Source organism: Palaemon carinicauda, chromosome 27 (genome assembly GCF_036898095.1).
Source record: "Palaemon carinicauda isolate YSFRI2023 chromosome 27, ASM3689809v2, whole genome shotgun sequence".
Taxonomy (NCBI): domain Eukaryota; kingdom Metazoa; phylum Arthropoda; class Malacostraca; order Decapoda; family Palaemonidae; genus Palaemon; species Palaemon carinicauda.
The window spans coordinates 89201140-89214882 of NC_090751.1; the positions used below are offsets into that span (position 1 = coordinate 89201140).

General features: G+C 36.5%; 1 protein-coding gene across 2 annotated transcripts in view; it reads right to left on the reverse strand.

The window, feature by feature from the left end:
• Nucleotides 1–9649: 9649 nt before the first annotated feature.
• The window catches only part of LOC137621239 (probable rRNA-processing protein EBP2 homolog), a 45749-nt gene continuing 41655 nt past the window's right edge, over nucleotides 9650–13743 (reverse strand). For both annotated transcript variants that reach the window (XM_068351636.1, XM_068351637.1), the window contains exons 5-8: nucleotides 13734–13743; nucleotides 12928–13092; nucleotides 12380–12468; nucleotides 9650–9907 (exon numbers count right to left, since the gene is read on the reverse strand). The exon at nucleotides 13734–13743 is cut by the window's right edge and continues 221 nt beyond it. In XM_068351636.1, coding sequence (XP_068207737.1) covers nucleotides 9709–9907; nucleotides 12380–12468; nucleotides 12928–13092; nucleotides 13734–13743 — 463 coding nt within the window. In that variant the 3' untranslated portion in view covers nucleotides 9650–9708. The remainder of the gene's footprint in view (nucleotides 9908–12379; nucleotides 12469–12927; nucleotides 13093–13733) is intronic.

Consider the following 13743-nt stretch of genomic DNA (forward strand, 5'->3'; position numbering starts at 1 on the left):
TTGACTGCTCTTCCTTGGCGCGTTCCTAGGCGTCTTTGATGGGTACTATCTTTCGTTGATGGCCCACTGGTGTAACCATAAAAAACGATGACTGCCTTTCCATAACGTTTCTTCACATATGACGTGTACCTTTGAAGGATCGACTTATAGGTGTCTCCAATTTGCCATGGAATCCTGTGAAGTAGGGCACCACCATCGAGTACATATTGGCAATTGGAAGGTTTGTCCGGACGATCATCCTGTGGGATCAAATCCCAAATAGCTTTTGCAAGGGCTGGTTTGTTGGCTTTAAGCTGAACGTGCCTGGTCTCAAACAGAGCTGGTGGATAAGAGCATAGTTCATACTGAAAGGCATCCAGCAGATCTGTAGCCTGTGTTCCGGCGATCACCAGTCTCTGAAACAGTAGCTGGGGATCGATGTTCACTTTCTCCCCATCAATTTTGATAGTTGACTTTGATTCTGGTGTTAAAACCTGATTTCGTTTCCGAAATACATATTGATTAACAATATTTCCTGTCATATCCTCAAGAATTTTCTGTCCAACTTCCTTGGCTAACTCTACATTAACGTCCTCTCTAGTAGCTACCCCTGTCACAATATTTTGCAATGACATACTTTCTTCAAATGGATTCCTTTCTGCCAGTATTGAAACGAGTTTGTTGGTATCGGCTATGTCCTTTGCCTGACGTGCCTTTGACAGATCTTTATGCTGTTCACTTGTTGCATACTTAACTGAAGTCAGTTGCTGCATGGCATCATTGACCTCTGCGCAAATAGGTCTGGACAGACACCATACCAGTCGCTGTGTTTCTGTCATACCCCGTCCTCTCGTCAAACCACCCGTTGTTTTAAGGCTTCTCATGAGAACTTGTTCTATAACCAAATCTGGGGACAGTCCTGCCCAATAACGATCCGACCTTCGCACGACGTGCAAACCGTCCATGAAGTTGGAGTAGATATCTGGATTGGAATCCTCCAGCTTCCACATTTTCTGCAGATATAGGTACACCGACTTTGTGTACAAGTTATGTCCAGAGGCAGCAAAATAAGGCAACATATTTTGCAAGGTTGCAAGATGCAACTTCCAGTCACCTGTTCGTTCGGACCTCAGGAAGTTCCGAACAATGTCAATCAATTTCATATACATAACCCACAGTTTCCCTGTTTTATGTTCTACTGCATTTAGTGCATTCAGTAATCTTTCCTTGACAGAATGGAATGCTGGTGATGAACTTATCTCAGATGGTACCATTTGTCCTTCTAGAAGTTACAGAAGTTTACTCTCATCCGGAACACCTAGTACCACTCTCCAGTTTGGACTTATAACATCTGTCCTGGTTTTTAATCATCATTTTGTGGAGAGTCCTCATAACTACTACATGTGAAAGCTCAATAATCATTCACATAGACACCAAGTTTGCTGTCTTTGGTGGGATTCTGTAAAAGTTACTGCGATTTTCAGTTTTTTCGTGCTTACCACGGCAACCATATTGAATTCATTATGATGTAATCATCACAAATCCCTAAGATTGGTCTCATATGATTCCTTGACCATGAAAACATGGGTATGGATATCATTTTCATAAGTCTAGCTCTATTACTTTTGTCAGTATAGGCAAAAACAGAAATTTTAGTAATGGCTACCTTAATTTGCATATTTTACCATGTTCCACCAAATATATTTTTCTACATTTTTGATATATCATGTGGCAGGTCTAACTTAAACATATGAAAGTGGTTTCGTTTTTCTGGCAATTTGTCCTGGGTCACCCCCTATTTTGGGCTAGATTTACTGGACTAATACTGTATATGGGTAAGAGTGGCAAATGTTAGAGTAGTAGAAAGGGCATTAATGGATTATGTGTTGATAACTAAAAGAATGTTTGGAAGATTGAAAGACGTGCACGTGTTTAGGGGTATGGCTAACGGTATGTCTGATCACTTTTTGGTGGAAGGAAAATTAGCTGTAGCAAAAGAGTGGGGAAATAGAGTAGGTGGATGTAAAAAGGAGCTAGTGAGGGTTGAAGAGCTAATAAAACCGGGGGTAAAAAGTAAATATCAGGAAAGGTTGAAAATGGCATATGACGAAGTGAAAGTAAGAGAAACTGGTAATTTAGGAGGAGTGGAAAGAAAATTTTGTTGGGATTGCAAGTGATGTGTGTGGCAAGAAGGTTGTTGGGGGCAGCATGAGGAAGGGCAATGAATGGTGGAATGAAGGAGTGAAGGTAAAAGTGGAAGAGAAAAAGAGGGCTTTTGAAGAATGGCTGCAGAGTAATAGTATAGAGAAGTATGAAAAATATTGAGGGAAAAATGTGGAAGTAAAGCGCAAGGTACGTGAGGCAAAGAGGGCAGCTGACCTGAGGTAGGGTCAGGGATTGGGCCATTCATATGAAGAGAATAAGATGTTTTGGAAAGAAGTGAAGAGAGTAAGGAAGGCTGGCTCAAGAATTGAAGAGACAGTGAAAGATGGAAATGGAAGGTTGTTAAAAGGAGAGGAGGCAAGGAAAAGGTGGGCAGAATATTTTGAAAGTTTACTGAATGTTGAGGATAATAGGGAGGCAGAAATAATTGCTGTTGCAGGTGTTGAGGTGCCGGTGATGGGAGATGAAAATGAGAGAGAGATTACAATAGAGGAAGTGACGAGAGCACTAGATGAAACGAGAGTAGGAAAAGCATCTGGCATGGATGGTGTGAGAGCTGAGATGTTGAAGGAAGCGGGTGTGACTGTACTTGAATGGTTGGTGAGATTGTTTAATATGTGTTTTGTGTTGTCAATGGTACCAGTAGATTGGGTTTGTGCATATATTGTACCACTATATAAGGGTAAGGAAGATGTGCATGAGTGTTGCAATTCAAGAGGTATTAGTTTGTTGAGTGTAGTTGGAAAAGTGTATGGTAGAGTAATGATTAATAGGATTAAGGATAAAACAGAGAATGCATCTTAGAAGTACAGGGTGGTTTTAGAAGAGGTAGGGGTTGTATGAATCAGATTTTTACAGTTAGGCAGATATGAGAGAAATATTTAGCAAAAGGGAAGGTGGTGTATGTTGCGTTTATGGATCTGGAGAAAGCGTATGATAAGAGTTGATAGGGAAGAAATGTGGAATTTGATGAGGTTATATGGAGTTGGTGGAAGGTTGTTGCAAGCAGTGAAAAGTTTCTACAAAGGTAGTAAAGCATGTGTTAGGATAGGAAATGAAGTGAGCGATTGGTTTCCGGTGAGAGTAGGGCTGAGACAGGGATGTGTGATGCTGCCGTGGTTGTTTAACTTGTATGTTGATGAAGTGGTGAGAGAGGTGAATGATGGAGTGGTGAGAGAGATGAATGCTCGAGTGCTTGGACGAGGATTAAAACTGGTAGACGAGAATGACCATGAATGGGAGGTAAATCAGTTGTTGTTTGCGGATGATACTGTACCGGTTGCAAACACGGAAGAGAAGCTTGGCCGATTAGTGACAGAATTTGGAAGGGTGTGTGAGAGAAGGAAGTTGAGAGTTAATGTGGGTAGGAGTAAGGTTATGAGATGTACGAGAAGGGAAGGTAGTGTAAGGCTGAATGTCATGTTGAATGGAGAGTTACTTGAGGAGGTGGATCAGTTTAAGTACTTGGGGTCTGTTGTTGCAGCAAATGGTGGAGTGGAAGCAAATGTACGTCAGAGTGAATGAAGGTTGCAAAGTGTTGGGGGCAGTTAAGGGAGTAGCAAAAAATAGAGGATTGGGCATGAATGTAAAGAGAGTTCTATATGAGAAAGTGATTGTACCAACTGTAATGTATGGATCGGAGTTGTGGGGAATGAAAGTGACGGAGAGACAGAAATTGAATGTGTTTGAGATGAAGTGTCTAAGGAGTATGGCTGGTGTATCTCGAGTAGATAGGGTTAGGAAGGAAGTGGTGAGGGTGAGAACGGGTGTTAGAAATGAGTTAGCAACTAGAGTGGATATGAATATGTTGAGGTGGTTTGGCCATGTTGAGAGAATTGAAAATGGCTGTCTGCTAAAGAAGGTGATGAATGCAAGAGTTGATGGGAAAAGTACAAGAGGAGGGACAAGGTTTGAGTGGATGGATGGAGTGAAGAAAGCTCAGGGTGATAGGAGGATAGATGTGAGAGGCAAGAGAGCTTGCTAGGAATAGGAATGAATGGCGAGCGATTGTGACGCAGTTTCAGTAAGCCCTGCTGCTTCCTCCGGTGCCTTAGATGACCGCGGATGTAGCAGCAGTAGGGGATTCAGCGTTATGAAGCTTCATCTGTTGTGGATAACGGGGGAGGGTGGACTGTGGCACCCTAGCAGTACCAGCTGAACTCGGTTGAGTCCCTTTTCAGGCTGGGAGGAACGTAGAGAGGGGTCCCCTTTTATTTTTTTTTATTTGTTGTCGGATACCCCCCAAAATTGGGGGAAGTGCCTTGGTATATGGATATGGAAGAGGAAAGTAGTCACTGAACAATTAGTGCAGTAGCTAACCGTTGAGCAAAGAATTGTTTGGTAATCTCAGTGTTGTCAGGTGTATGAGGAAAGAGAAGGATGTGTAAAAAATAGGCCAAAGATGAAATAAGCCATAACCAGGGAGAGGGATCCAATGTAGGACACACTTTGCATAAATTCCATCTCACAAATGTAAATATGGGGTTGCTGTATCCATTAATCGAGTTGTGTCTCTTGAACGTAGACGAGGTTGCTGAATCCCTTAATCATGGGCATGAAGTTCCAAACCAAAAATAAAGTAAGATTGTAAGTAGGTTATGGACAGTGGCACTTCAACATCCAGATCTCTGCCCACATAATGTTTGTAACTCTATATGCCTTACAATGTTAGGTGTGATTCTCAATAGCAAAATTTACTTTTGACACACGTTTAGTCCGTTTCTTCATCAATTGCATAAAGGAAATGACTTATTGAAAGTCTTTTTAAGAATTTTTAGTGCTCAATCTATTTAGCCTAGTTTTGAGTATCATACTTGTGTCTAGTCTTCAGCTACCAACTCTCATAATTTGTTAGACAAGAACTTGCTGTCTATTAAATCTATTATTCCTGATCTGGTTAGAAATTTCTGGACCTTTTGTTCAGTTACTTTATTCCGCATGTTTTATAAGACTTTTTCATAATTCTAACCATCCTTTGCATTAAATGGGAAAATACATGTTAACCATACTAGGTATGAAGTTAATTCAAACAATCGTGCCTTCTCCATTGTACATACATATACCAAGGCACTTCCCCCAATTTTAGGGGGTAGCCGACATCAACAAATGAAACAAAACAAAAAAGGGGACCTCTACTCTCTACGTTCCTCCCAGCCTAACAAGGGACTCAACCGAGTTCAGCTGGTACTGCTTGGGTGCCACAGCCCACTCTCCCACATTATCCACCACAGATGAAGCTTCATATCCCCTACTGCTGCTACATCCGCGGTCATCTAAGGCATCGGAGGAAGCAGCAGGGCCTACCGGAACTGCGTCACAATCGCTCGCCATTCATTCCTATTTCTAGCACGCTCTCTTGCCTCTCTCACATCTATCCTCCTATCACCCAGAGCTTCCTTCACTCCATCCATCCACCCAAACCTTGGCCTTCCTCTTGTACTTCTCCCATCAACTCTTGCATTCATCACCTTCTTTAGCAGACAGCCATTTTCCATTCTCTCAACATGGCCAAACCACCTCAACACATTCATATCCACTCTAGCTGCTAACTCATTTCTTACACCCATTTTCACTCTCACCACTTCGTTCCTAAACCTATCTACTCGAGATACACCAGCCATACTCCTTAGACACTTCATCTCAAACACATTCAATTTCTGTCTCTCCATCACTTTCATTCCCCACAACTCCGATCCATACATCACAGTTGGTACAATCACTTTCTCATATAGAAAGTAAGGCTCAATAATGCACAATAATCTGTAAGTCTTATTCCAGCTGTGACCATATTGTGAAATAACTTTCCTAATCAGGCAGATGAATCAATGGAACTTCAAAAGTTAAAACTTACAGGAATGTTTTTATACTGAACAGGCTAATGTAAGTCTCTCTCCAGGGCCGGATTAAGAAGTCTCCGGGCCCTAGGCTATTCAGGTTGGCGGGGCCCCTTTGAGTTACGGGTAAGCGAAGCAACCCCTTCTAGCTTGGGGGTGGGGGGGGGTGTTGGTGTGAGCCTGTTTAAGCTCTAATTAAATACATTCTGGCTATTTAGATTAAATTTAATAGGGAAAGTACATCAAGGCAACCAAAACCATTTACCAACAGCCATTATAACTATCTTGTTAAATCATGCATTTCAAAGAGAATAAGCTCAAGACAGCATAGTATTTCTAGATTAGGCTATTAAAGTAGTGACATCATGTACCTACTATATTCAGCATACCCACTACAGCAGTATTATTCCCTTTATATATCACTGACCATTATTGTTATCATTGCATCATGTCTAAGACTATCAAATCATATAAACTCAAGAAAGTAAAGAATTGTTAGATAAAGTAATGACTTATAACCCTACACCTATTACATTCAACGCAGCCACTGTTATCATTCCGTTGATATCACATTTTGCCATTAAGCCTATAATAATCAGTAAATCATTCATATCAAAAATAGAAACTCAAAGTACAGTATTTCTAGATAATTAAATCTTTGCCATCTTATACCCATCTCCTTTAACATAATAATTCCATTTTCATTATTATTTACCATTACGCCTATCTAATTATATGTTTAAAGAAAAGAAACAGAAGAATCCTAGGTTACTAAAGCAATAGCATCATACACACCTTTGGTATTTAACATAACCTCTAAGTCCCTTTTTGTGATTATCATCAAATCGTGCATGTACATATATCAACTTTACAGACACTTCTTCAATAAACTAGGTTACTAAAGCATCATACACACCTTTGGTATTCAACATAACCACTACATTCCCTTTTTGTGATTATAATTAAATCATGCATGTACATATATACACTTCACAGGCACTTCTTAAATAAATTTCTTTCTGGATTTCATATTGGCAAAATCATCAATTATACTCTGAAAATCAATATTTCTTGTTAGTTCAGACTCAATGGTCAACAAGGCTAGGTTACACAATTTGTCTTGGCTCATTGTTGAACGTAGCTGGTTTTTCACTCTTTTCAAAACAGAAAATGAACGTTCTCCTTCACAGTTAGTAGCTGGAAGTGTTAGGTAAAGGCAATACACTATGTCAACATTAGGGAAGGTTTCTGAGATACCTGCATTTCTTAAATGTTTCAAAGCAGCTGAGGGCGCACATTTTTCAGGTGGAGCTTTAATCTGATTCATATACCCAGAAAAATTAACTATTTCTTCAACAAATGTGTCCTGAACATCTGCTGAAAGGTGTTGTTGCAACTTTAATGCAGCTTCTCTCAATTCTGCATCTGGCATAGTAGTAATTTTGAACAGAAATCCAAACTTGTCATTGAGATTCTGGTAAATTTCTTTTCTTTTCACCAATTTTGTTATCAGTGAATCCAGAATGACGAAGTATGTAGCTGTCTAGAGTAATAGAGATCTGTTATTGAAATGATAAAGACTTAAAGACAGGACAAATTGCTTTTAAAACCTACAGTTGGAAGTCAGTTTGCATTTTTAAGTTTTATAGTATTTTTTCCAAAAATGCGTCTTTACTGGTCCATGCGTCTTTACTGGTCAAGTAACCCTATCAGGTACCTCCCCTAACATTTAGAGGCAAAAACAAACATTTATCCATACACATCAACGTCTACAAACAACACTTCAGTTAATTTGTCACAGTACAAGTCTAGATAACGTGTAATTACTACAGAAAATTGAAGAGGAATCTCCAATACTCACCCATTAGCGGGAAAACACAACCGGTCTGATGTAAACAAAGGCGTGTTGACTGTTGCCATCTATGGTTAGGTTTATTTATTTTTATTTTATTTTATTTCATTATTTATTTTTGTTATGATTAATTTTCAAACATCAATTTTACTCTCCAAACACTTGAACTTTTTAGGTAGGGACCCCTTTGCACTTGCACCATGTGCGCAGTCTTGGATGAGCCCCTGAACCCCTTGGATCGCGGGGCCCCAAAATGCGCGGGGCCCTAGGCAAATGCCTAGTTTGCCTATGCGGTAATTCGGCCCTGTCTCTCTCCATAGTTTATATATGACAAATCTATTTTACTGTTGATAGTCATCTTAAAATATTTTATATCAAGTATTCATTACTTTCTTTGTAGTTTCTCTATTTCCTTTCCTCACTTGGCTATTTTTTCCTGCTGGATCCCTAGGGCTTATAGCATCCTCCTTTTCAAACTAGTGTGTAGCTTAGCTAGTAATAATAATAATTCTAATGAAACTGTAAATTTATTGGATTCATATAATTTGGGTCATATGGTCTAACATTGGGGCAGGGAAGGGAATCCAGTTGGGAGAAAACCCCAATTGCAAAATAAAGTAAAAGTTTAGATGTTGTTTGGAAAGATGTTAGAAAGGAAGTGGGGAGGGCACTAAAAGTGAAGACAGCCGGTGAAAGACAATGCAAAGGCCCTCAAGTAATGCCAACAGTACACTGAAGGCACAAACTCCTTACAGACATGGGTAAGAAAGACAGAGAGAACAGAGAAAGTAAAATGCTAAAAACTGGGTGCCACCAGGGGACAAAGAGCTGCCAAGAAAGCATTATAAAAAGCAAATCATTATCATGGCTTGTATTCCATACAATTCACAATTATATTTAAATCACAAAATTAATGATGTCACATAATACAGAAAATTAAAATAACCCGAAAACACATTAAACTTTGGTATGAAAAGATGTGATCAGCAAATAGCAGTTATATTTAAAAAGTAATTACTCAAGAGACTCATTCTCCTATATTAATACACCAAGTTCAAAGGTAACTCAGGGTGCTAGTTCCTAGGATTTGTTGTTAAATATGAGGTGGAAAGTGGAAAGAAGTAAATTGGAGCTATTGGACTGAAAGTAGACGCATTAGAAATTAACAATTAAAAATATGGGGAAAAAAAATATATGCTTAATACATTTTGAAGCTATAAACTGCCCATTAATTTGAGGTCAGCAAGTTAACCCCAATATCATTAAGTACCACTTGGGAGGAGAGCTCAAGAATGAAAGCCTTATAAATCTAAGGACCACTGTAAGTTATTTTAATTCATCTTTACTGTATTAGGTTAGCAACATTAACCTCAACATGGATGTTATAAAACCTGCATGTGCACAATTAAAGACTGCAAACTATGACCCAAGATCTAGAGCAGAAGGCTTAAACATAATGATCTTCGGGCAAAAAAAGTTCTCACAAACAACTCAATTCTTTCTCAATATAACAGTAAAAGGGAAAAATTCATTCATGTACTGTATGTATGAGGTAAAAAATAAAATATTCTCAATTACACAGAATTGTTGTTCAGAGTCTTATCAGAACACAACCAATTGTTGTGAAGATGAAGAGTTGATTCTGGACAAAAAATTAAATCATCAAACAGAAATACAAATGATTCCTATAAAATAAATTAACAAATATTATTCTTACCTAAATAAACAAAAAATAAGCACATTACAAATTATATAAACATTCTAATTCTGAAATAACAATATCAGATTAATTCAAAATGTGGTTAATTAATAAACAACAACGTGAACGTCACATTTTATTGATAAATCAAGATTACTTCTAAGCTTTAGATTATTCATTCTTTACTTCCTTCTGCTTCTACTTTTGTTATTTTTCATAGAGTTTCTTCTCATCTTCCCTGGTCTCATTTCTCTCTTTTTCTTACCACTCTTAGGCAGGAATTTGCTCTTGTTATTTCCTTTCTTCCTCGAAGGACCTTCATCCAGATCAGCTGCGCAATTCCGTTTAGTATAGCGATTCTTACCAAAGGGATATTTCTTTCTGTGAATAGAAATTTCAACTAACTTTAATAACTATCTCTAAAACTGTTTCATTGCACAACCAATATCAAGTAACCATTTTCTTTATAACCTAAAAAGTATAAAATTTTCATCAAATAGTTGATTTTAGATCACTTGAGAACAATCACTTTGAGGTGAAATAAAGTTAAATATTGTAGATAATTTGTTTCATGAATAAAAGCCTAGCACTAATACAAACAGTTTTAATCCTACCCCCGCACCAAATCATTTGGCTGCCAAGCGCTATGCTTTTTATGAGCGGACATTTTACTAAACTCATCTCAGCGTAAATAAATTATTTGAGCAAAGCATTTGCAAAAAATTTTAAACACATCTGAATAAATTTCCTTTTCATGATGTAATTTTACATTTCCTTTAAACTATCCTGCTCATAAATAATGAGAGAAATAACTGGAAATTATTGGACATAAAATACGTCCATTTGACACTTAAACGGTTGTCGTCATTCACATTAGCCCAACCCCATACAAGACTTAACACACTTAAGTATTACTTTAACCCAACTATTTCACTGTTGATAATTATCCCAAGTGAACTGATACTACATATTTCTTGAGCTAGCATGATGGGAGTTGATATCACGATAATTGTATGCAAATGAAGAGGTTTACAGATCTTAAAAAGAAACAAAAGGTCATGAACTTTTCAAATACTATGAAAAAAAAATCCTATTTATTAAACTTACAGATGGCTTTTTTCTGTTTTCCACTTATATCTTGACACTGATTAAAGTTGATTAAAAAACACAGAAAAGAATGTGTGACTGATGTATGCATGAAAAACATGTTTGAAAAATTACCTTGTTCACCTCTACCTTCTGGAAAACTCAAAAGGCAAATTCAACAGAAAGAATATGAGCTACTATATCAGTGCGCACACAAACTAAAACATGGTGGAGATTAGAAACATCAGTTGTGAAAAGAATGCAAGCAAAGTATGTATATCAAATACTGGCATACTGTTTAAACAAGTGAATATCAATATCAAACAATTGTAAGAAGTATCAATATAAACAAAGAAATATAGCTACAGCCTAAAATAAGAGAGAGCACTAAGAATAAGTTAAAAGTTGGACCTAATTTATCAATGAAGTAGCATGAATAAAAATCTAATGTGTATTGTTACTCAAATACAAAAAGGACAGAAAGTCATTACTGATAATTGACTAAGAGTTGATCAAAATAAAGACTGCAGACTAAATGCTTTCCAAATGAGAAAAAATACCTGTTGACCTATACCAAATTTTTAAAATAAAAGAGTAAAACTCACTACCTGCTGTAACAAGAAATCAACACATTTTGAATAAAAAAAAAAACTATCATTTATACTTACCAAGTAGTCATATAGCAGCTTTATGTAACAAACAAGAGGTTAGGAGGTGTTAAATGAAAAATTTAAAGCAACCATCCAAATATGATGGCAGGAGGGACCCTTGCCCTTTTAACAAATTGACCATTCTTGGAATAGATCCACTCACCTCACTCAGCAGATAGAAAGTGAAATAATAGTACAAACAGCATACCATTGTTTCCATTTATAGGAGGGTATGAAAAGCAAGGCTGCCATCTTGATTAGATGTTTGTTTTTAATTTAAATTAAACCTCTGGTTTCATAGATATAACTAAGTGACTACAGAGTAAGAACATAAAAGAATACAGCATAAAATGTTCCACTATCTACTCCAGCTTGAAGAAAGCAAGAAAACGATGGGAAAATAAAGAGAAGTTTGTAATTTAAAAGGAAGTTATTAACTTTATATATCAATCCAAGGGGATAAAGTCCAATCTCCCTACTCTGAAAGGAGTTGCCAAATGGATTTAATATTAAGTAGAAAATTGATCTAAAGGAGAGTTGAGGGTAAAAGGGTAACTGAAAAGACCAACGGGAATTGATAAAAGGGAAAAAGCTGGACTAGAACTGACTGGGGTGAAGGGAATATGATGCAAAGAACCTCTAGTATAACCTACATTACCAAAGAAAGCTACTCTGTAAGAGGTATGCTACCCTTTCCACAGGGTATTACAGAAATCCAATACAGTAGAAGCAGGTAAACACTCAAACTTTGGTATTATGGAAAGCTAATTTGCAAAATTGAGCAGTTGCAGCGAGTCTACGCTATCTAGTATATGCGACTGAATTTGCTAAAGGTTTCTGTTTTGTTCCCAGTTACTGCAGGTAATCAAAAGTTAAATCTTTATTCATGATCAAGGTATATTAACATTACTATCAAATAACATTTTCACAAACACAATCACTCAAAACGAGTGAACTTTCATGAATTACTTACCTAAAAGGAAATACAGTAAGAAACAAACTTCCTTCTCTGCCTGAGAAAGTTTAAAATTCTGTGAATGAAATGCAATAAAAGTTTTTCTAATTAAGAAATTAGAATTAAAAAGAGATTCTTATAACAAACTAATAACTTTCTTACTTGACTTTGGTATTTGATTTTCCACCGCCACGCTTGGGAGTCTTTTCCTTTCCTTCCATTGGCAGGAAATCCAAACTGTCAATTTTGCCCTAAAAAAGATAAAAAAAAAAAAGGTTTCACATTGATTAGTGTGCATGGCTGAACATTTTCAAATAACAGGTTTGTAAAATATTTAGGGATAAAATTTTAAAAGTTGTCCATTAGTAATAAGTGAAAGAAAAAATATGCTTACATAAAACTATAGTGTATCGTTAAAATTTTCAGACAAAGAATGGCCAGAATAAAGACACTACTTCTCTAACTAAAACAAATCTATCTAAAACAATAATCATTACCTATAATGGACTAACAATTCATTTCAATAAAACAGTTAAAGATAGAATGGGACCTAAGGTGTTAAAGTCATTCAACCAATTTGTTATCAATATAATTTCTTATTCTCAACTCAAGAATATGCCCACCAGCTATATTTACAAAAAGGGACAATTAGGAAGTTACTTGCAAATTTATTTCTTAACTTGGAAACATCATGACTATACTATTCTTACCTTTCTGTATTTATTTAGTTGGTCTATCATGGCCTTCTTCTCTTTAATCTTCTTCTGCTCGACTTCAATTTGTACTCGTTTACCATATTTCTTGATGTCTCTGATCTTCTTTACTCTTTCACTTAGTTCCAGACCCTTCTGCTTCTTCAGTAACCTATTACGAATCTGCAGTAAACAAATTCTCATGAATACTCACCTACATTCAATGAATGTATAAAATATGCATCAATGTGCAATAAAACTACTCAAATATTTTGTTGGAACTACTAAAGAGCTAATGAAAAACAAAAAGATAAGTAGCCAAAATTCATACTTTTCAAGAAGGAATAAACAATTGTAAACCTCTGTAAGAATTCTAGTTTTAATTTTATCATTTCAAAGCCTGGAGTATTATTATATACTAAAGAAATATGGACACAGTTTCAATATGATGAATTTTTGCCTTAATTTAGTTTCCACACTTTTTCTTTTAATATTAATCCATTCCCTTTATGCCTTTCCACTTAGCTTAAAAACTTTCAATTTCCTTCCCTTTCTAAACTTTGTAAATATTTTAATTTAAATGCAAACAATTAAATCAATTCCAGTTCAAAAATAATTACTCAACATGGAAGATTCTAAAAGTACGAATGGGCACATCACCCAGTATTTTCCCAAGTAATTTACAAATAAAGACTTCAGGATTAAAAATCAAACTTATCAACTTAATAAAAATCAGTAATACAGTACTATACTACAGGATGTGTAAAATCAATAACACCATTGATCACAATAACCCTATATTTTGCAACACTATGTACACATACCTTTTGCATA